Source organism: Struthio camelus, chromosome 3, assembly GCF_040807025.1.
Source record: "Struthio camelus isolate bStrCam1 chromosome 3, bStrCam1.hap1, whole genome shotgun sequence".
NCBI classification, from domain to species: domain Eukaryota; kingdom Metazoa; phylum Chordata; class Aves; order Struthioniformes; family Struthionidae; genus Struthio; species Struthio camelus.
In genome coordinates this window covers 58,860,279-58,881,683 of record NC_090944.1, presented here as the reverse complement: position 1 = coordinate 58,881,683, position 21,405 = coordinate 58,860,279, and the positions used below count along the sequence as shown (strand labels likewise).

At 42.5% G+C, this 21,405-nt stretch overlaps 1 protein-coding gene across 10 annotated transcripts; it reads left to right on the top strand.

Annotated features, from left to right (window-relative positions):
- Window positions 1-712: 712 nt before the first annotated feature.
- BEND3 (BEN domain containing 3) lies at window positions 713-21,405 on the top strand. 10 transcript variants are annotated; one of them, XM_068937947.1, is made up of 7 exons: window positions 786-985; window positions 3,706-3,854; window positions 6,500-6,563; window positions 11,024-11,072; window positions 12,182-12,226; window positions 12,687-12,910; window positions 17,876-21,405. In XM_068937947.1, exons 5-7 carry the CDS (start codon window positions 12,193-12,195, stop codon window positions 20,126-20,128), a joined length of 2,511 nt encoding a protein of 836 aa, XP_068794048.1. In that variant the 5' UTR covers window positions 786-985; window positions 3,706-3,854; window positions 6,500-6,563; window positions 11,024-11,072; window positions 12,182-12,192; the 3' UTR covers window positions 20,129-21,405. The 10 variants fall into 10 exon arrangements, with proteins under 10 accessions (XP_068794053.1, XP_068794046.1, XP_068794051.1 ...); XM_068937945.1 differs by lacking the exon at window positions 11,024-11,072 and having other exon boundaries at window positions 719-985; XM_068937948.1 differs by lacking the exon at window positions 3,706-3,854 and having other exon boundaries at window positions 849-985.

Below are 21,405 nucleotides of genomic sequence, written 5' to 3'. Positions count from 1 at the left end.
GCCGGCCGTGGGGGGTGGGGGGGGAGGAGGCGACCGTTGGCCGCGGGGCGGGAGCGGCCGTTGGCCTCACGCGCGCCGCCCCCGGCGGGGCCGCGCGGCCACGTGCTCGCCGCTTCCCGTCGCCGGCCATGGCCACGCGGTGGTGGCCGCCCGCCCGGCGGGGACACCGCCCCCCTTGCCCCCCCACGCCGTCCCCCATCTCCCGCCCGCCCGGTCGCCGCTCGGCCCCCAGCTCGGCGAGCGCAAGCTCACAGCCGCCGCCGCCGCCTGCACGTGCGCGGCCCGCCGCCGCCGCGCGACCGGCGCGGGCTGCCGGGGTGGCGGCCGTGCCGTGCGTGGCTCCCCCACCACCACCACCCCCGGGGGCGGCGGCGGCGGTGCCGGCCTTGCCACTCGCTTCCACGCGGCGGCTGCCGAGGCAGAGCGCGCCGCGTGTCCTTCGGCGTCCCCGGGCCGGGCCCACGTGCGGCAGGGGCGGCGCGGGGGGCCGGGGCCGTGCCCGCCGGCGCTGCTCGCGGCCATGGCGCGCGGCGCGGCGCGGCGCGGCTCGCTCGCGCCCGGCCGTTGGGCTGCCCCCGCGCCGCCGAGTGGGCAGCGCGCGCGCGCGCGCGCGTGCTCGCTCGCGAGGAGCGCGGCGGGGGCGGGCGCGCGCGGGGTCTCCAGTGGGAACCGCGTTCCCTGTGGCAGCGCCGGGGAGGGCGGGGGGTGGGGAAGGAGGGGGGAAGAGGAGGGGGGAGAGCGGCCTGCTCCTCCCCCCTCCCCTCCCGCCTCTGCCCCTGCCCCGGGGCGGCGGGTGGCGCTGGCCGCGGCGGCTTGGGGCTCAGTGTCCTTGTGCGGAAATGACACACGGTCCCGTCACGTCACGCGAGAGCGCAGCGCGCGGACCCTCGCACACAAAGAGCGGGGGGGAAGCGCGGGCACCAGCGGCGGCCGCTCCAGCCGCCCCCGCAGTCCCGGGGCTCCCGTGCCCCCACAGGCAGCCTAGGTAAGTCCCGCCGCCGCTCCCCGGCGCAGTGGCGGGAGGGGCGCCGCTCCGCGCAGCCCTCGGTGGGGAGCGCCGCCCCGGCGACCAGGGGAGGAACGGGGTGGGGGGGGGGGAAGAGCGAGCGGCAGGCCCGGGCCGGCCCCTCCCCCGGCCGCGGCGCGGGGCCCCCGGCGCCGCCGCCCCTCCCCCTGCCCGTGGGGCGCGGGGCGGGCGGCGGGGGAGGCAGGGGGGGCGGGGGGGGACTCTTTGTTCGTTGCTTGGAACGTTGCTATAGCGCTGCGGCTCGGGGCGCGCGGGGGCGCGCGCGCGCTCCCTCCGGGTGCCTCCATCTCCGCGGCGGCGGCGGGGGCGGGGGGGAGGAGTGGAACGGTCACGCCGCCGTCACCTCCAGCCTCACCTTAACCCTCCCTCCTCTGCCCGCGGGCCCCCCTCCCCCCCCCCGCCCGCCACATAGATCCGCCCGGGCAGGGTTCGGACCGGAAGCAGCGGCCGCCACCGCCGCCGCCGCGTCGGGCTCGTGGGTCTGACCGCGGAAGCGGCCCCGGCCGCCGCGTGCGGGGCGCGCGGGGCCGGCGTTACCGCAGCCCCCGCCTCGGGGCGGGGCCGCGGCGCCGCGCGGCGCCGCGGGTGGCTCCCACGTGGCAGGCGCTGGAGCCCGTGGGGCGCCGCCGCGCTTCCCGCTCGGGGCCCGCCGCCCCTCTGTCCCCGCGTGTGCGTGCGTGCGTGCGTGTGTGTGGGGGGGTGGAGGTGGCGGGGCCGGAGCACGTGTCCTCCGCGGGGGTGGGGGTGGGGGGTCCCGCCGGGGCGGAGTGCGACGCTGCGCAGCGCCGGCCCCCGGGAGCCCCAGAGCGGAGCGGGAAGTTGCCTTCGTCCCCCGTAGAGGGCCCGGTGCCGTCCCGGTGCCTGCAAAAGGGGGCGACTCGATGGCATGGGCGGGGATCGCGTCTGACTCGGCGTGAGTGGGTTGTGAGTGCTAGGCAAGTAACAGGGCAGAGGTGATCTCCCTCTGCCGGCGCCCGTCCTCCCCGCGGCAGGGCCGGTTGGCAGCATGCTAGTCGGTATCACAAGTTTCTAGCGTAGCTGACTGCGTGGTTCATCCCCGAGGGACCTTGCGGTGTGTATTTCCCATGATAACAGCTCTGTTCAGAAGCTAAATGGTCTTACATGTGGGCTTCATGGGAACCTTTGGAGCAGCATGTAAGCACGTGCCTTGTGAGAAGTGAGGACTTGGGTCAGACCCTTAGCTGATAAAAACCCTTAGTAACATCGAGCTGATGATTCTGTCATAATTCATCTTGGTTCTTGACCTGCAAAGAGTTGAGGGGACGCGAGAAGGCTGATGCGGAGGAATGGTCTACCTCCACCCAGCTCACCCTGTGCTTTACCCTGCTCTCTCCTGTGGTATGTCTACGCAGTCTTTTGTAAATAGAAGGGAACAAACTCTGAACCAGCAGAATGTGAGCCGGCTGCAGTCCAAGAGCCATGTGACTGCTTCCACATAGCGTTGACGCAGTCCCAGAGCCTTTGGGTTGGAGCGCAGATAGAGCTTGTCACTGGCACCTATAAGAGCAGTATAGGCCTGACGCTTGGGGCAGAGGCATTCAGATCCTTTCCCTACTTTTGCCTAATATCTGGCTGTCAGATTCTCCGTTTACTTTGATGCTTTCAGCTGGTAAAACAATTAGAAATCTATGGTAGTCGATTTTTTCTGTCTCATTAAATCAAGCTCAGCATTTGACTGACAGTACTTTTTTATCTTTGCTAAGTATTTCCATAGCTTGTTACCCAGTGAGTGAAAAATAAAGGAAAGTGTAGTGGAGTTTGAAGGGGATTTTAAATTGTCTGTAGGAAGTTCAAATGGAGCAGTATTTTAAAATAAAGTTGAAGATGAGGAGGGAGAGAACAAAGCATTGAGAAAAACAATGTTCCTAATAGACCGGGGGAAAACACTTAATTGAACAAATTGTAGTTAATGCATTACCTTACATACAGTTTATACATATAGTAGTTAATACATTGCTGAAAATAAACAAATTGCACTGATCATTCACTGCAAGATGAAATTGGTGTTTGGGAAAGTAAGGGGGACAGGTAGGGAAAATTTCAGCTATATGCAGCTTCTGGGAAAACTGAGAAGCGTGATTTTATTTTTTTAAGTGCATCTGCAGATGTAACTAAAAATAAAATAAAAAAAAAAAACAAATTGAGAACATGCCCTGCAAGTCCTGTTGGCAAAATGCCATTGTTAGAGGCAGGCTTCGGTCGTGAGGCTTCCTGTCCTCCACAAAGCAGCAAAGGACGTTTTCAAACAGTTAAGTATAGAGATTTTTCTATCCATGGGGGTAATGCTTCCAACAACATCTGCTGGTTCTTACAAGAAATATTTTTTCACGGATTAAAAGCTTCTGTTACACATGTGCTTATAGTTGTATTTGATTGTGATGGAATAGCATTTTCTAAGTTATTTAGTCTTTTGAGTATCAATACTGGATATCAAGAATAAATTTTATTCAAAAACTCCATTGCTGGGTCACTAGCAGCACCCTGCTATATTAAAATTGATTGCTAGAATAGAAAACACACTTTTAGTATTCTTTATGCTGTCTTTTTGCATTTTGCTCTTTGTTCAGATAACTGAAGCGACATTCTTAATTCAGAGTTTCTTAAGATATGTAGTCAATTTGAAATCAGATAATGTTTTATCTTCTCTTTTAATTAAGGTGTGGTTTCGGGTACCAGATTTAACTTCCTCAATGTGCTACCTCAACCTGTGAAGTTCAAGTAACTTCACAACCCCTTCAAAAATGTTTCTCCAGAAGAAAATCTGAATTTGTAAGGAAGCCTGACTGAATATATACAAAGTGGTCAGGTGTGTAAAGCGAATAATACATTTTTTTTTCCTAATTTCTATATGTTATAATAGTTTTAAGTGTTACTTTGTAGCATTAGTAAGTGAAGATGTCTCAGGCAGAAGTGTAGTATACTGACAGTGACCCTTTCTGGTTATTTGCTCATTCTGAACATCATGCCAATGAGTATGGTGATGAGGTTTTCAACAACAGAAGGTATACTTAAACAGACAATAAAGATGTTAACAACAATGCCAAAAACTCCAGAAAAATTATTTGCATTGTTTTGTTTTTTTGAGGAGGTCTTCTGCAATGATTCCAGTCAAGTCACTGTCCCATTGAACTGAGCAGAAAGCAAACATTGGCTCTGTTAAATTCATTTCGAGGCTCAGTTTTGGAGAAGTGTAGATGTCGTAGTTCTATTGAGTTGAATTTGGGTTGCGGTGTTTTTTTTACATATTGAGGGAATCTAATACATCCTAAGAATAACTGTAATACTGAAGTTTTTGGAGCCAGTACTAAAGCTAGGAAGTAAAAGACCTAAATGAGTTGTCTTCCAAAGGAGAACCCAGATTTCTTGGTTCTCTAGATTCTCTTCTACTGTCCAGACAGCCAGACACCCTGGAAAGCAACATGCAGCCTGAGCAGTTCCTGGACAGGCTGAAAACAGGGATGCGCCTAAAGTCCTCTCTCCTTCTGGGCCTCAAAGGGCTGGTGGGATCCTCTTGAGAATGAGTGTTTGCAGTCATTATTTCAATGCGTTATGTGGGGGTCATTCTTGTAAATATCACAAGGGACACTGTTTCCTGCTGGCTAGAGGTGTCCCCCACCCGCCCTCAGTGGGACTCCTCCCAGCTACCCACAGCTACTTGCGAGACCCCGGGTGCCCTTGGGAAGGGCAGGGGCCTGAGGTGCAAGCTCTCCTCTCGGAGCTGTGCTCTTGCGAGGCGAAGAAATGGAATTTCAGAAAACCAGAGGGACTCAGCTAAGACTGGGGAGGGGAAAGGATCAGGCGCTTTGTGTTTGACCCAGGGCACGTTCACATGAAATAAGACCGGGACCCATAGCCAGGGGGGCAGAACCCCAGACACTTTCCTATCTAGTGAGCGTCCTATCTGCTAGATTAGTTAATCGTGGTCCTCTGCTAAAGATTAATAAACAGACAATAATTTCGGCTGGCTGAGGGCAGACCACAGTTTAGCGTAATACTATTGTCATTTTGTTCGATAAAATTGTGTTACAGGAAGGCACGTGCAAGACAAGGAGCAACTTTTTCATGTTATTCTTAAGTATGAAGTAAAATAACGGCAGTTTGATATACAGATGTTGTGAAAAATAGCCAATATTATCTCCTTAGAATATCAGCTTTTTTTGATGCTCTCATCATTTACTTAGCCTGACTAGGTTACCTATACTTTAAAGAAATTGCTGCGTGTCTCTCACTGCGTGCTGCAAGTGAAGAGATGGAACTATTTTTCCACATGTTTTAGGGAATATTTAATGTTAATAGCAAACACACGTATATCTTTTTGACTAAAAGGTAGAGAACAGTTCAACTCATCAGACACAAATGAAAATCAAGTAGAATACTTTTCATTGAGGCCTGTGAATTTTATATATGAAGCAACGTACCACCATGAGGCTATAAAAGGAATAAACATCTCATAATGCGTAATGTTTAAAAACATGTATTTTTAATAGCAGGTTCTTACAGTTGATAATGAAGAATTGGCGACATGCCTTCCAGTCTACATGAACATATTCATATGACAGTTTTTAGTAGATGATCTGCATTCAAGAAGCAGCAGCTGCACACTTAACTGTGCGTTAATGAACTGAACAATACTGTCTTGTGCAAGCATTTAAATTACTAAATAGCAAACCCTTCTATAAAACTGGTAACAGTCATTCTCATTCTATTACAGTATATTAGTTAAGATAACGATTCATTTTAATTAGCAGTTATAATTCACTTCTGTTGTGAAAATGGACTTGTGTTCTGCCTGTGGCAGGAATGCACTTTTCTACTTTAAAAGTCTATAAATGTATGTATACTTTTATATAATAGTCATATGTAAGAGGGTATATGTGTATATAAATAGTCATGAATTGAAGATGAGCAATCAAACTTTCTTCAAGTATGATTGCGGGGGCAGAGGCTTGCCTCGATCACAAGATTATTTTTATATGTTATCAGCAAGACCTTTCCTCCTTGTATTGTGTTTTTTGCAATGATTGCAAGCGTAAGACAGGTAGAAAAACATACTGCTTTGAACAGCTCCAAAGTCAGCAAATGAGCAATTGTTAGGTAGTAAACACGAGGAGATGCACATCACGGGATGATTCAAGTTAGGCTTATGATTTAATTCATTTATATACATCAATTAACTAGATACATTTTTGAATAGCTGCTTGTCTATTATTATAACGTAGTTGATGGTATGAGGCTGAAACACATGTAGAATAAGCTTAGTAATTTGCTCCCTTATTCATAATATCTTTGCACCTAATTGTTTTAAATATTTCTGTGCATATTCCAGGCATGCTTTTGATAAATGGATTTTACTTTACAGGCAAAAGTAGCACTGTGTAGCACTAAATGCACAGAAGAACGTAAGCATTCCACAACTACTCTTTTATTAAGGTATCTCTTTTTTTTTTTAAGGTATTCTTCCACGCTGTGGAACCTGCAGGTTTGAGCTGTGTGTCCAACTTCCCTGTTAGCTATGGTAATACCATTTTAATATTTGATATTAATACTAAAATGGTATAAAGATAACATTAAGTATCATATCCTGGTAAATTTGTTGACTAAAGGCATGCATCAAAGTGATACGAATGAAAGGGAATATTCTTTCTCTTTGTTGAACCTTCTCTTTCCCCTGTTTGATCTGATGAGGAGAAGGGAGGGCAGGATCTGTGGGAGGGGATTCATCGGATAGTGAAGGCCAGGGTGTGCTGGAGCACTGGGACATCCCCTGCCCCAGCAGACTGCTCTGCTCGCCCAGGTGACTCCCTCCACGACACTTACAATCTGGTGATGATTAGGTCACTCTGCTAGGTTTTGGGGATCTTGGCTCTGCTACAAAATCAGGAGCAGGGAAGTGGAAAAACAGGTTGTCTAGCTCCCAAATACCTCTTTAACCATTGTGCCATTCCAAGTGAAATATGCTACCCTTATATATAACTGTTTTCTATGAGTCCTGAAGTACGGAGCATGCTCTGAGAACGTTCAGTCTTAGACAGTAGGCCAGGTGCAGGGTGTTCCTAGTGCAAGAATCTCAGCAGGACTCACGTGGTTTTATGTATACGGTCCGCCAGAAACTTGTCATCTGGAAGCTATAACTGCCTGCAAGTGTAGGTGGCAGCTGAGTGGCATTTCTGGATCTTGCTGCAATTCACAAACTGAAAGTAGTCTATTTCTTGAGTTAAACTTTGGTGTTTATTTAACTTATTGGAAATAGCTTCGCATAAAATGGAATGACACAGTGCCGTATGTCTGATCAGTCCTCTGCAAATAAGCTCATTATATGTTACTTTGAAAAGAATCATCATCATTTTACGTGTCTCTGATTGCAAATCTGGGTAATTTCATTCACTTCGCTTAGAATAACAAAACTTTAATCATCTTAAGAAATCTGTTCTCTTTTTGTTCATCTTTTTTAACTTTTTCAAAAGTCTAAGGATATTTGGTTGAGTCTAGAGGACTGAACCAAAAGGAATGTTTGTGTCTTTACAGGGGAGTGCTGGTATCACACTGGCCCTGTTTCATGGCTCCTAGCAATTGCTCAGTACCTGAATCTGTACAATACCGGTCTCGGCACTGGTAGCTATCAAGGCAGTTTAAATGTACAGAGGAGCACATGCTGATACGTGAGGAAAGTGTTTATCTTTGAGACATTGATTACGCAGAAGTTATAAACTACAGATTGTTTTCTGGAAGACGGCTCTCAATAGATAAAACATAGGCAATAGAATTCAATGATTTATTGTTTCCACCGATGGGGTCCCTTTTCAAGTAGAGCAGCTGCTTTACCTCTTCTTCCTTCTCGTCTGTTGAATCGGTCCAAGTGCTACACATCTTCCTGTTTGCCCTACATTAGAGGGGTCTAGCTAATGCCTGTACTAGAAACAGACTGCTCTTAATCTAAGTCGCAGTCTCTTTTGAAGAAATGTGAGTATTAGATATGCACTTTGTTTTCAACGTTCAAAGCTTTAGGATCCAGTCAGGTTTATTCTTTCTGAATATTTTTCTCTAAGCTTATGCTAAAGCATGGGTGAGACTGTATTACATCACTTATCGTGGGCCTGTTTGGTTAGACGTTTCTAAACGGTTCACGTATTCTTCGGAATGGAGCTTTGTGCCCAAGATAGAAACCAAAACTTAACCTAGAGAAAGTGCTTCTGAAATAGCTTGCTTCACAAATAAACATTTACAAGCAAAGCCCTAAAACTTGAAGTTTCAGGAAAGCACCATTTTTTATGTTGATAATTTGTAAAACGAAGATTTCTTAGTCAGTCGAGGTGGAAATACAAGAAATTTCAGCTAAAATTTAGACTTACTGGTGTTAGGGCTGCAGCTCCAATGAACTGCGTTCGAATTCTGATTTGGCTGTTAGTGGAGCTGTTGTAGGTATTTGGTATGCTTGCGAATCCTACTCCCAAGACCTGTTTTCACAAGCAACAAATATGTGCTGCAGCATCCACCTGTATCCCAGCAAGGTGCAGTTGCCAAGGCTGGTTGTTCCGGAGCCCCAAACCGGCAGTCGGGGTGGCAGACCCCAGTTCCCATCTTCAGTACGAAACATTCACCCTCGCCTAGAACTAGCTAACCGCTGTGGTATAGGTATCATTGAGTCAGTGCCTGGCTGAGGGAGATAAATGTATTTATCTTCTATATTGGAAAAAGACATGGAACATAACAATGAAATGTGTTTGTACACTCAAAATGACAAGAAACAACTATCAAGTGTTGGCTTTATTGGCTGGATTTCTTACTTGATTGCTTTTTGTACTCTTCTCCTCCCAAGTTCTTCTAGATCTTTTTTCTCTAACTTAATTTATTTTCACTGTCTGGGCCAGAATGCTACCTCAAAAGAGGCTTTGATACTACTACTTCTATTACTGAGGAAATAGATATTTTTCACAATATTCACCCCAAACAGCATTTTATATAAGCTCAAATGCTTTGTCTTTAGCAAAGTTGAAATAACCAACAAATATCAATGTTAACCTTACAGGGGCAGGTGTACATACGTGCATGCATGCATGTGCTCACATACACGCACACCTTACCTGCTCTCATAGGCTCCTAGTTTCCTATGGGAGTGATGGTACAATCACTCTGTTGGTATCCCTGAGTTCTCTTACTACTCACCTGTGAGCTAGTTGTAACCCAAATTTGAAGTGAGGTGCTGTTGTAAAGGAGATCACAGATGAAGTTTCATGCAGTGGTTGAACCAAGCCAGTAGCTTGCTTGCTGGTAGCAAAAAGAGAGGTTTTAATTCCTCCTTGACATCCCAAACCTGGCATATGTTCCTGAATTAGACGCTTCTTTGCCTTACTTTTTACCTCTCTGAGCTAGAAGAAAACTAACCCAGCTACAAGGTAGTGAATTATTTTCTGCTGGTTTAGCAAGCTGAAACAGCTCACTGAAGATGAAGGTGAGCGCCCACGCTTGACACAGGGAGCAGATGGGACTACGTGGCCGGAAATTAGAGGGGCAGTAGACACTCCTGTCTCTCATCAGAAGCTGTTATTTGTGCTTAATTTTCTCGTAGTACTGAAGTTCTTACAAATCTCACAAAGCACATAGGCAACCAGCTAAGGAGAGATATTAGTAGGCACCCAAAGGGGAAAAGGCTGGAGCTTGTGCTTTACTTGACAGCAAATATAAAATCTCATATTTCGAAGCTTCATTAGTTCTGATGGTCATTGGACTGTTTGCTTGCAAATTGTATTCTGGCAGTTTTCAAAACGAAAACATAATTTCAAAATAATAACTCTTTGTTTCAAAAGTGTGAAACCAAATGTTTTAATTTCATCTTACTTGACCTGAGTTTGGAATGGCTTTGGTTTTCCTGATGTTGCATCTGTTTGCAAGTTAGCTGTTAACCAAGATATCTGCTGAGCTTTAGTTTTCACTTTTCTCCAGTTTTTATTAAGGAGTGATTATTCAGATCTTCATTTATCTTTTCCTTCTAGCTTCCATGTCTTCCCTTAGAGGAACTCTCCTAATGCATTCTTCCAATTTGAGTAGCAGTAATAGCGCTAAGTAGTGAGAAGGAAAAAAAAAAATTCTGTGGTATAACCCCACCTAGATATTTTCTGTTACCCCCTGCTCCTCCTCAATTTTTTCCCTTCTGGTTCTTTGTACCAGTTTACCAACTTTTGGTGGTTTGCTCCAATACTGCCATCGAAGAATTGGCTTGAAAATCTAACCTAAAGTTATATACTTTTCTTAAAGTTTGACATAGCTTTCTGATGATGCGGTAGGAAATATGCTGTCTTCTTGGGATGATTCATAAAAGAACTGTAGAGGCTTAATCTAAATTCATAAATAGGACTGAGTTAGTAAGACTGGGTTTTGACCTTCCCTGGTGCTTGTGAGGTGATTTACAGGTTGGTGTGGGCCATTTATGTTTCACGCTAATATGTCTTTACAGTAGAGTTTGCACAAGTGTAAGTGAGGTGATTTTCGGACTGTTAAGCTGGCATAATTTGCATATAGATCAGTTCATAAATGCAGATCCTGAAGGAAGGAGTGATGTTGGGTGAAAGGAGTAGATATCTAAGGGGTTTATAGTAGCTTTACGTCCAGCTGAAGGAGATTTTTCTGGTGGCAAAATGGTGAAGGCAGTCTCGTGTTGTCCTCTTAAGGATGCTGTTTACAAGGCTATATATAGGGACCATATTGAAGATGAGCATGTCAGAGGATGCTTTGGCTCCTCGGCTGGTCTGCTATGAGCCGATTTTATAACTCCATGCATGTTTTGTTTGAATGTGTGTGCTACCCATCGTAGTGCTATAGTACAAAATCCTATCCTGAATGTGAAAGAAAAAGTCACAGCTACTCAGTATTCAAGTGTTTGCAGAATTTTTTAACAGTATTTTGAGATTATTTAAAATAATTTTCTATACTGCACTATTGGAAGGTAAGATTAAGACTAAATTTTTTATTTTTTTCCAGTCCGGATTCTCTCTCTCTTTTATTTCATTAGAATTCCCATGCGTGCACTGTAAGTACAGTTTTGATAGATTAGTTGCTTTATTCTCTAGCTCCAGACAGAACCAGGTAGATTAGTTGCTCTATTCTCTGGCTTCAGCCGGAAACAGGCCTGTCTTTTTTAGTAACATGGACAAATTCAGACCTTGGCTAAAGAATAATCACAAGTAGTTGAATGAAAGCTATTTGAAAAAGGAATGTAACTGTGGAAAATGTAAAGTAAAATATTCTGGGGCCAAGTAAGCATAATGCTAGGTGTAGATGAACGTAATCAATGTGTGACAGTTTACCAACTGTGAGAGTCAGTTTGCAGCTGTGTACTCATGATGGCCAGTGAGATCTGATTAGGCTGTTTGCTTTGCAGATCCCCACAAGATTTAAAATATCTTTTTACGGACCTGTCCACAGATATTTATCTCAAGTAATTTGCAAAATCAGTTTTCAAGGAAACAGAAATACAATTTAGTCTTTTATATGAGAAGTAAGGCTAACATCATGCCGTACTAAAACAAATGCTTTCTTCCATAGAAAAGGCATTTTTACATTGTTTAGAGGCTATTGGCTGCCAGTAAGAAAAAAAAAAAAGAGTATTATTGCAAATCTACAAATTCCTCTGTTTTAAATTAATGCAATGCATATCAGAAGACAAGATTTTTAGCTGAAGTTTTTTTCTAGCACGTATATTGCACTTTACAGTGAGTTTTCATTCTGTGATGACTTTAGGTTTTGACCCACAATGACGATATAAAAGCATTTGACTGTAATAAGAAGTAGGCACTTAGCACAGGATGGAGAATTTAATGCAGATAACTTTCATCTATATACTGCCAAGGTAGTTTATTATTGCAGAGAAGGTTAAAATGACTTTTACTTTTCCTCATATCAGAAAAAGACATACAGCTTTAAACAAGTTCCTGGCTATCTTGTTTGGAGTATAGTTTACATGCTGGATAGGTCTACAGATGACCAAGACATTCGTTAAAATAGCTGGTTAGTACAAAAGTACAGACTGGGAATTACCCATGGGCTCTTAAAGGCCAGTGGCTGTAGATTAAGAATAGTAATATATGTCCTGATTCCAGAAGATGCTGATACCACTTTATTTTTATTTTTGTTCTTTAGTGAGATAGAAGATGAACTCAGCTGAAATCACTGATGATGATGAAGGTAAAATGTTATACTTTTTGTATTTTATAATCAGGAAAAAATACAAATTGAATGAAAACTTTTGTAACCTGATGAAGAATGCAGCTGGATCAAGGAAAATTTGATTTTTAAAAATCAATCTAAAGCATCTTGCTATTTTTTTGTTCATGGTATTTTCTCCTCTGTTTCCTTCCTCCCACTCCAAAAAACCCTTCTCCCTACTGTAACTTTATTTGTTTGTACTTTCAACTCTTCTTCGGGGAAGAAAATGGCATTTACTAGATGTTTGTATGGTTCCTTGCGTAATAAAAACCTGACTTTGGGGTGGCCTTAACGTACACTTATATGAGTGATAAAAAATAGTTACGTTGTTCAAAATACATTTTTCATAAAAAAACAACAAAGCACAAAAGATTGTTTTAAGGGTATCGTGGTTTTCTGGAGAGAGTGCTTTATCATTCTAAACCTTCTCTTTTTCCAGTAAAAATTCCTAAAAAAGATATTGTGAAAGTAGAAACAGAAAATGAAGATGAAGCTCTAGACTGCTCGGTAACATCCAGATCTTCTGAGAAACACTCACTGGATGGCGCAGTTACTTGCCTACAGGAATCCAACAAACGGAAACAGACCTCACTTGGTTGTGATGGTTCAGGGAGCCAGCAAGATGTCTTACCCAGTGTGAAGAAAAGACGCTTTACACAAGAGGTGACTTCTCTATACACAGCTCTGATTTTTCTGTTCACATCTTGTAGGCTAAATTTATTGCTGTTCTAGGCAAAATGCAAGTCACTTAACTAGATTTGCATTAGGAATGAATTTGAGTCAAGTACGGCTGATCTTGACCCAATTTGCACACATTACTTGTCTGGATATTTCTTTAAATGATGTGGGAGCTATCATATTTATGAAACACATTTATAGGTTAATTTACTCATTTGAAGGTTTTTTTCTGTCGTTTTTCAGAGATCGTAGGAACAGGTAGGTAGTGGTTTGGATTAGCTAAGTGTGACTCTGATTGCAGTCCATCTCATGTTGCACAGTCCTTGGATATCCAGTGGTAGAAACAGGGCTGTAACTTTGCCACCTATGAAACGTATTTTGATGTCAGTGAGACAGGTAGAAATTTACGTATTGATTGAAAGATTAAAAAAAAATGCAGGGTTGCAGAAGTCTTCAGCATATAAAGAATGGAAGTATTACAACTTCTGAACCGGTGCAGCATCCCGGTTGTGACAAACTAGACGTTTGTCTAGGCAGTGAAGGAGATGCCATAATCTTTTAGTTATCCTAGTCTAGTGTTTGACCTCTCTAGCAATTGGGGATGATTTCATTAATCTTTATTGAGACTCAGAAGATTTCTCTTTGTCCTTGTTCCTTTCAGTAGGGAAAGCAATGATCATCTTTTCTTAAAAAACAATCTTCTGCATATGGGAAAAGTGCTGTGATGTTATCTACCCTCAGGCCTTCCTTTTCTGGACTAAAATTTCATTTCTTCAGCTTTTATGCAGGAGTCGCCATGAACCTTATATTTTTGTTGTTCTCTTTAAGATTCCTGAAAGGGTAATGTCCAGTCTTCAATAGTCACATCTCTTCTAACACTCTGTAGAGAGGTATAAACCTTATATTTCGTTGTTCTCTTTGCATCTCCTGAAAGGGTAGAGTCCAGTCTTCAGTAGTGACGTCTCCTTCTAACACCCTGTAGAAGAGTATAATGACCTCCTGTTGTTCGGGCTCAGCACTTTATTAAAATAACCTAGATTCAAATTCATCCTCTTTTGAATAACTTCATCCTCGTGAGTTATATTTAGTTTATGACCTACTCTAATGCACATATCCTTTTCTGCTGTTCTGCTGCCTAGCCAGTTATTCCGTGTTGTATTTGCGCATTTCATTTCTCCTTTCTAGCCATAGCTCTTCATACTTGTTTTTCTTGACTTCCATGTCTCTGACTTCTGGGGGCTCTAGCTTTTATCCCTGAATGCACGTGGTATGTAGGCTTTAACCTTTTAATCCTGCTTCTTTATTTTTTTCCTTTACCTTTTTATTTTTATAATTGTTTTCCTTTATTCAAATTCTTAGAAAAGCTATTTATTGTTCCCTTAGCTGTGATTCCTTAGGGTTTTCCTGTTTGCCTGCAATACGTTTTTAAATTTATTTGAAATTAGTTGTAACCCTAGATTTATAATAAGATCAGAAGGTGAACTAATAACAGTGATGAAAATTCATTCTTGACTGACTCCAGTGAATCAACATCTTTAAATAATGTTTAAATAACCAACCAGACAATAATATAAATTATTTTTGCCAGTGTTGTGCTTGTAGTATGTTTTTACTGCACACAGGTGTCTGTGTAGGATACCATAAGCACAGCTGTACCGTTTATTGTATGGTTATGCTATTAGGCTGGTGATTATATTGCTAAGTGATTTCCTATCAGAAGACATCTCACAATTCTTTGTCATTCTGATTGTCACGCAATAACCAGAAATTCGTTTTTCACTGAATTTCTAAAAACATTTTCCCATTTAGAAGATGGTAAGTTCTGAAAATTTTTATGCAAAAGTCCCTTGAATTGTCATATGTTTGACTGAAATCTTTTTAATGTTTCTTGCTCATATATTTATTCTACTTTATTTGTATGCTAGAATATTATGTTCTGCATTCTTACAGATATTTGAGTTTTTTTATAATACATTTAAAAACGCATAACATACCTGGACTTTCACACACAGCAGAGCAATGACTAAACAACTTTTTAAAACTTGGCTTAGGACTCGAAGAGATAACATCAGAGATTATTTCACAATGAATTATATTGGGCAATGTTTACCAAATACTGCATTTTGTAAATATTCAAAAACATATGTATAGTATAAAAACTTGCTGTGAAAATGTAATGTAAAAAGCAGCACTATCTTACGTACGTTGAGTCTTATACAACAATCTCCTAATTTTTTGATGGTACGTTAAGACTGACTCATCCATTTAAGATGATATTATCTGAAATATATCTTTGTGTAAAGACAATGTCTTTACAAGTTACTGAAAACGAATGACAAAATTTAAATACAGTTTCATCTTAGGATTTCTCAAAAGCCTTTTATTTATGCTGTGGATAGTGCTGTTCCCAGCTGGAAACTGTACAGTGACAAGATGATTAGAAGCAAAAGGGAAAGAAAAGGAGAATGTTTCTGAAATAGAAAATGCTTAAATATAGGCCCAGATGTGTTATCATCTGTTAGTCGAACATTTAGTATGTGTTTCTGAAATGCAGATACCCAGATCCCTCCTACAACGAGATGCAAACATTGTGAACTGCATTATTAAAGGGGCAGAAGTGTTGCTGCCCTTGCAGCAGGGGTTTGTCGTAATTCTTAGCCTAAGCACTTACTTTCTTTCAGAGAGCCACATCCAAATCTGAGAACGTAAACTTCCAGAATATTCACTTTTAAAGTGCAATAGCCTGCTTAAGATGATGAATTCATGCTGATTAATGCACATTCTAATATTACTTTGTCCTCGTCGTTTGTCTGAGCTGTGCGTTAATAGAAGTTACCCTCAAATTGCCATGTTTTGTTATATAATTAAATAGCAAAAAAATTTTGACAAAGCCTGAAGAGGACTAAGGTGACCTATAGCAAGCTACTTAATAAGGAATGAACTGAAAACATACCGATATTCCTTTCCTGATTGGCAGTGGAGATTGTCATGATCTGCTGTCAGATGATGACTATTTGGGAAAGCTAAATTTTCACCTGGATGTACCTCTCATTTTTCACTGAGAGATATAGATGGTCTGCGGCAACTGCAGTTCCAGCGTAGGAGCCTACAATTAAGTGCGAGAAATTAGGATCACGGTCTGTTTACAGTTCAGTCCCTTGTCTTTCGGTATTTTACAAGTCACGAACAGGTGATTTAGTTAGGGTATATCGTAGCGCTTGCTGTGGTAAGGGTCACTCTGTAATAGTTGGTGGTGGTCCAGAATTCAGATTTCTCGCTGTTGTTGTATCAATTGGGCGTTAATGTGAGCGCGACTGGAGAGACCACCTCCTAAATGGGACCTGAACCTCGAGTATCTTAAGCACCACTGTTAGTAAGGATTCTGCAGGCTCTGTGAGCTATGTTGCCTTTGCATTGTGCTCATTTATCGTCTGTCCATCCACACAGCTTTGAGCGTAGCACACAGGTTTTCATATGTGGGGTTGTACTGATGTGAATGAGAGCAAAACTCGGAAACGCAGCTTCAATTTAATTGAGCGTGTTGATCCCTAAACTTGGAGTAGAATCCAGCTTCTGCTGTTTCAGTCTCTTTTGGATCTGTATTGCTTTAGGAATTGAAAAGCACTTAGACTCAATTTGTCACTGGGGTAAGCGGATGCCAAGTGTAGTTGACTACATAAAGGGACGAGATTAATTTCATGTGTTACGGTTTTGTTTTTCAGAGAGGAACCTTCTGAAAGGAGCCTTTCAGGAAGTTCCTCATTTGGAGGATGTATTGGGGTCTTCACTGGAATTTCAAATTGCTTACGCCTCTGTGCTGAGACCTTCAGTCTGTGTTTTATTTGTTTTAGTACTTGAGTGCAAATCCTGTATTTTTTTCTTAATCTAATTAATGTTGTGTGGAACAAGCCAAGATAAATGTTTCAGTATGGTCTCAAAAATCTGTGAATGTTTTCTCATGTTTGAATTCTGTATGTTGGATTTTGATTTTGTGGTATCTACTTAACTTCCTAAGAATTATTTACAATATCCATGTGTTTGCAAAAAAAAAAAAAAAATTCCAAACCCTAAATATTTACTGTGAGTTGATAAAATGCTTGTTTCAGATTTCAAACAATGAGGAAGAGTTAGAAAATGATTGAGAATATGAGTTTCTTAAGAGCATAGTGCTGTTTTTTATGGAAACCGTTTAGAAAATGAGAAATCCAGTGACTCTAAATTTCCTTGCCTTTCAGAAATAAGGAAATCTTAGGCTCTCCTTTTTAAAAAGACAATGTCAAGATACTTTGCTTTTAGGTTTTTATTGTTTGAATGGAATAATCTATTGATTTCACTCATTCTCAGAAACCTGTTCAGGAATTGTACAACATTGTATAACTACATAAACCTTTCACATCAGAAAGAAGAGAACAAGCATAATGTTGGTGTCTGATAGCCTTGGTAGTGTTTTCAAAAGCTAACCTAAAGAGATTGCTGAAACATTCAATGCAGTTGGTGGAAGCAGTGGCAAGGTCACAGGACTAGGAGTCAGAAAATCTAGATTCTATTCTTGGCTCTGTTGCTGACTTGTTGCCACTCAAGTTCTCTGCAGCCCAAGATCCTCATACGCAAGGTGGAGGATAATGATACTTAATTTGGGAAAGTACTTAGAGCTCTGTAGGGTAAAAGTATTTAGGGTTATAATTGCATTTCTGTACTATGGGGAAAGCCGTGAACCGAAACAAAAAGCAATGAAATGAAACAAAAACCCTAAATAATACTTTATTGTAATTTTTATTGATTTTTTTTTTTCCCTAATGCTTTTATTAATTTAATATATGTAACATAATTAAGTCCTCTGGAGAAAATTTAGCAGTGCATATTTATGTAATGATACCTGCTTAAGAGGCACACATTTGTAGCTAATATTATTAAGGCAGTCTTACTAATACAGTATTTATTCATTCAAAGGGCCCCCATTCAAACATGAAGAACAGAGACACTGGCTCACCCACTCAGGTAAATACAGAGCAGCCAAACAAGAACAAGAATCCTAATATAACATGGCTCTGTGAAGAAGAACCTTTCAGTGACATAACCACTCCATCTTATAAAAAACCTCTCTATGGCATCTCACACAAGATTACAGAGAAGAAGAACCCACCAGGAGCAGAGCAGTTTACTTCTTACGATTTGTTTGAAAAAATCAATCCTAGCAGTCCCTCGCATCTTCGGACTTTGAATGATCAGCGCAAAAGGGACTCTGCTGCAACCATTGCTGTAACAGCTGCCACTGCAGATTCTGATCCAAATATATATTCTTTGATACAGAAAATGTTTTACACGCTTAACACCCTCAATTCCAATATGACTCAGCTTCACAGCAAAGTTGACCTGTTGTCTCTGGAGGTTAGCAGAATTAAGAAGCAAGTCAGTCCAACAGAGTCTGTTGCGGAGTTCAAGCCTCCTCCTGAGTACCAGCTGACTTCTGCAGAGCTCAAACAAATCATGGATCAAAGCACGTCAGGTGGAGACTTAGCCTGCCGGTTACTGGTGCAGCTCTTCCCAGAGCTCTTCAACGATGATGAGTTCAACAGAAACTGCAGCGCGTGCGGCTTTCTCAACAAAAGGAAACTTGAGTCTCTTCATCTGCAGCTTATCCGTAACTATGTGGAAGTTTGTTACCCTTCTGTGAAGAACACAGCTGTGTGGCAGGTAGAGTGTTTGCCTCAAGTCAATGATTTTTTCAATAGATTTTGGGCCCAAAGGGAAATGGAAAATAGTCAACAGAATGTGCAGTCATCCAGTTTTTATGACACTGAACAGGTAGAATCCTCTCATTTTATTGAGGATAAAGAACAGGAAGAAGCTTTGTCCTTGGACAGGAGTAGTGCCATTGCCTCAGATTATGTTTTGGATGCTCAGGATCTCAATGAATTTTTAGATGAAGCTTCTTCTCCTGGGGAATTTTCTGTTTTTCTGTTACACAGATTGTTTCCAGAGCTCTTCGACCACAGAAAATTAGCCGAAAGGTACAGCTGCTATGGGGACTCTGGTAAGCAACTTCTGGATCCTCATCGGCTTCAGATAATCCGTAGGTACACTGAAATTTACTTTCCAGATGTGCAAGAAGAAGAAGCCTGGTTGCAGCAATGTGTCCAGCGAATAAACGATGAGCTTGAAAATATGTATATGGATGGAAGTGAATGTGATCAGATGAGAGATGACTGTTACGATTCCTCTAGCTTACCAGATGATGTATCAATCATAAAAGTGGAAGACAGTTTTGAATACGAAAAACCTGGTAGACGCTCAAAAAAAATCTGGCTTGTACCCATAGACTTTGACAAACTTGACTTTCCCCCTCCAGATTTTGATGTTCCTGTCCCAGATTACCTGTTGAACAAAGAACAGATTAAAAACATATATGAAAGCAGTCTTTCCATAGGCAACTTTGCCTCTCGATTGCTTGTTCTCCTGTTCCCTGAACTGTTTACTCATGAAAACTTACGGAAGCAATACAACTGTAGTGGATCTTTAGGCAAGAAACAGCTTGATCCCACTAGAATTAAATTAATTCGACATTACGTGCAGATACTGTACCCAAGAGCGAAGAACGACAGAGTGTGGACGTTGGAATTTGTTGGGAAACTTGACGAGAGGTGTCGGCGAAGAGACACTGAACAAAGACGCACGTACCAACAGCAACGGAAAGTCCATGTGCCAGGGCCTGAGCGGAGAGAATTTCTTAGCTATGCAATAAACCCAGAAAGATTCAGAGAGGAGTTTGAAGGGCCACCACTGCCCCCCGAAAGAAGCAGCAAGGATTTTTGCAAGATACCACTTGATGAACTCGTCGTTCCTAATCCAGACTTCCATGTGCCTTCTCTGTATTTGCTGTCTGATAAGGAGGTAAGAGAGATAGTACAGCAGAGCCTTTCAGTTGGGAACTTCGCTGCCAGGCTCCTAGTAAGACTCTTTCCAGAACTCTTTACTCCAGAGAATCTCAGACTGCAATATAACCATTCAGGTGCTTGTAACAAAAAACAGCTTGATCCCATCAGACTGAGACTGATCCGTCATTATGTGGAAGCAGTTTACCCCGTAGAGAAAATGGAGGAAGTGTGGCATTATGAATGTATACCGAGCATTGATGAAAGATGCCGGCGTCCTAACAGAAAAAAGTGTGATATACTGAAAAAAGCAAAGAAAGCAAAAAAGTGACAGGCTCTTTAAATTCCTAAGACTTTGACCACTAAATTATTTGTCAGGATTATGCTTTGTTTTAGACTGAGGGGCCTGTCAGGAGCTGAGGGTGCTCAGCATCTAGGACAGTTAGGCACTAAGATTGTTGCTTTTTAATGTGTGTGTTGCATATACATGGGCACTGCAGCAGTGGGAAGTGGCTTACTACATTTGTACATGGGTAGAGCTCATAAGTCATCGGTGATAGAGCTATCTTAATGACTCATTAAGAACATGAATTTCACTGGTGCAGATACATGTATTAAAACTGTATTATTCCACTCCCCATTTCTGCATCTTCCTTTTTTATCACTTTCTGATAATAAAGTTTTTTTTTAAATAAATTGTTGTGCTCTTCAGGGGCAGTTTTTCATTATACCCTTATAAACAGTGGTGTTAGTTAATTGAGAGTTTGAAAGTTAAACTTCATTTAAATTTACAAGTTTCACAGTTTTTGAAAGTGCCATGCTCGTTGAAAATCATTGCGATATCAGACTTTGCTTCTACAGGAATTGCAGCTGTACGTTTGTTTTGTTCTTGATGATACCGAGATACTGAAAATAATAATACTGTGTCAAAAATGGGTCAAAATGGTGTAATTTCCATTTCTAACTGTTAGCCGTGTTTTATTTCTACAAATAAGACGTGAACAGTAAGAACTGAGACTTGAGGATAGACACAATATAAGTGTTTTTCTACATTGACACCACCAGCTTAATCCTGCCCCTGCGATTTTTATTTTGTTGTGTTCAGCATCACTGCTGGCGTGATTAAGGATGGCTTGTCTGAGTAAAGCTAGCAGAGCACACCCAAGCCTCTAGCCGTGGAGCGTAGTGCCATTGCCTGCTGGCCGCTCTGTTTGTAAAATGACAGAGACAGCAAAAAACCCGAAAGACTTGAAACAAGAACTTAGAAAAATTTTAGACCTTACTCTCTATCAAAATCATGATTCCAAAGGTTTCCAGTATTAATATTTAGTTGAATACGTAAGAAGTATATGCAAAGGTTGTTTTTGTGATGGAATGAAGTGTTGCAGGGTCCCCACTTAAGAGTTGTGGTAATGTTACTCATTCTTTGCGTAAATGCAGCACTGTCTGGCTTTTTCGAGTGCAGGGATATGTGAACTCCTTCCCTTATCCAAATTGGTTTAGTGTAATTGATAGGTATTTGGAGGCATAATTGCATAACTAAGGTTCACGTGATCAAGTTTGCATCATTAATATGTTTGCGCATAACTAAGACCACCAGGAACCCAA

Excerpts from the sequence above, each read along its gene's own strand:
- BEND3 (XM_068937945.1), top strand. The coding sequence starts at position 12,193 with ATGAACTCAGCTGAAATCACTGATGATGATGAAG. Across the intron at positions 12,227-12,686 it reads AATCACTGATGATGATGAAG|TAAAAATTCCTAAAAAAGAT; the intron begins GTAAAATGTTAT and ends CTCTTTTTCCAG. Across the intron at positions 12,911-17,875 it reads AAAGACGCTTTACACAAGAG|GGCCCCCATTCAAACATGAA; the intron begins GTGACTTCTCTA and ends ATTCATTCAAAG.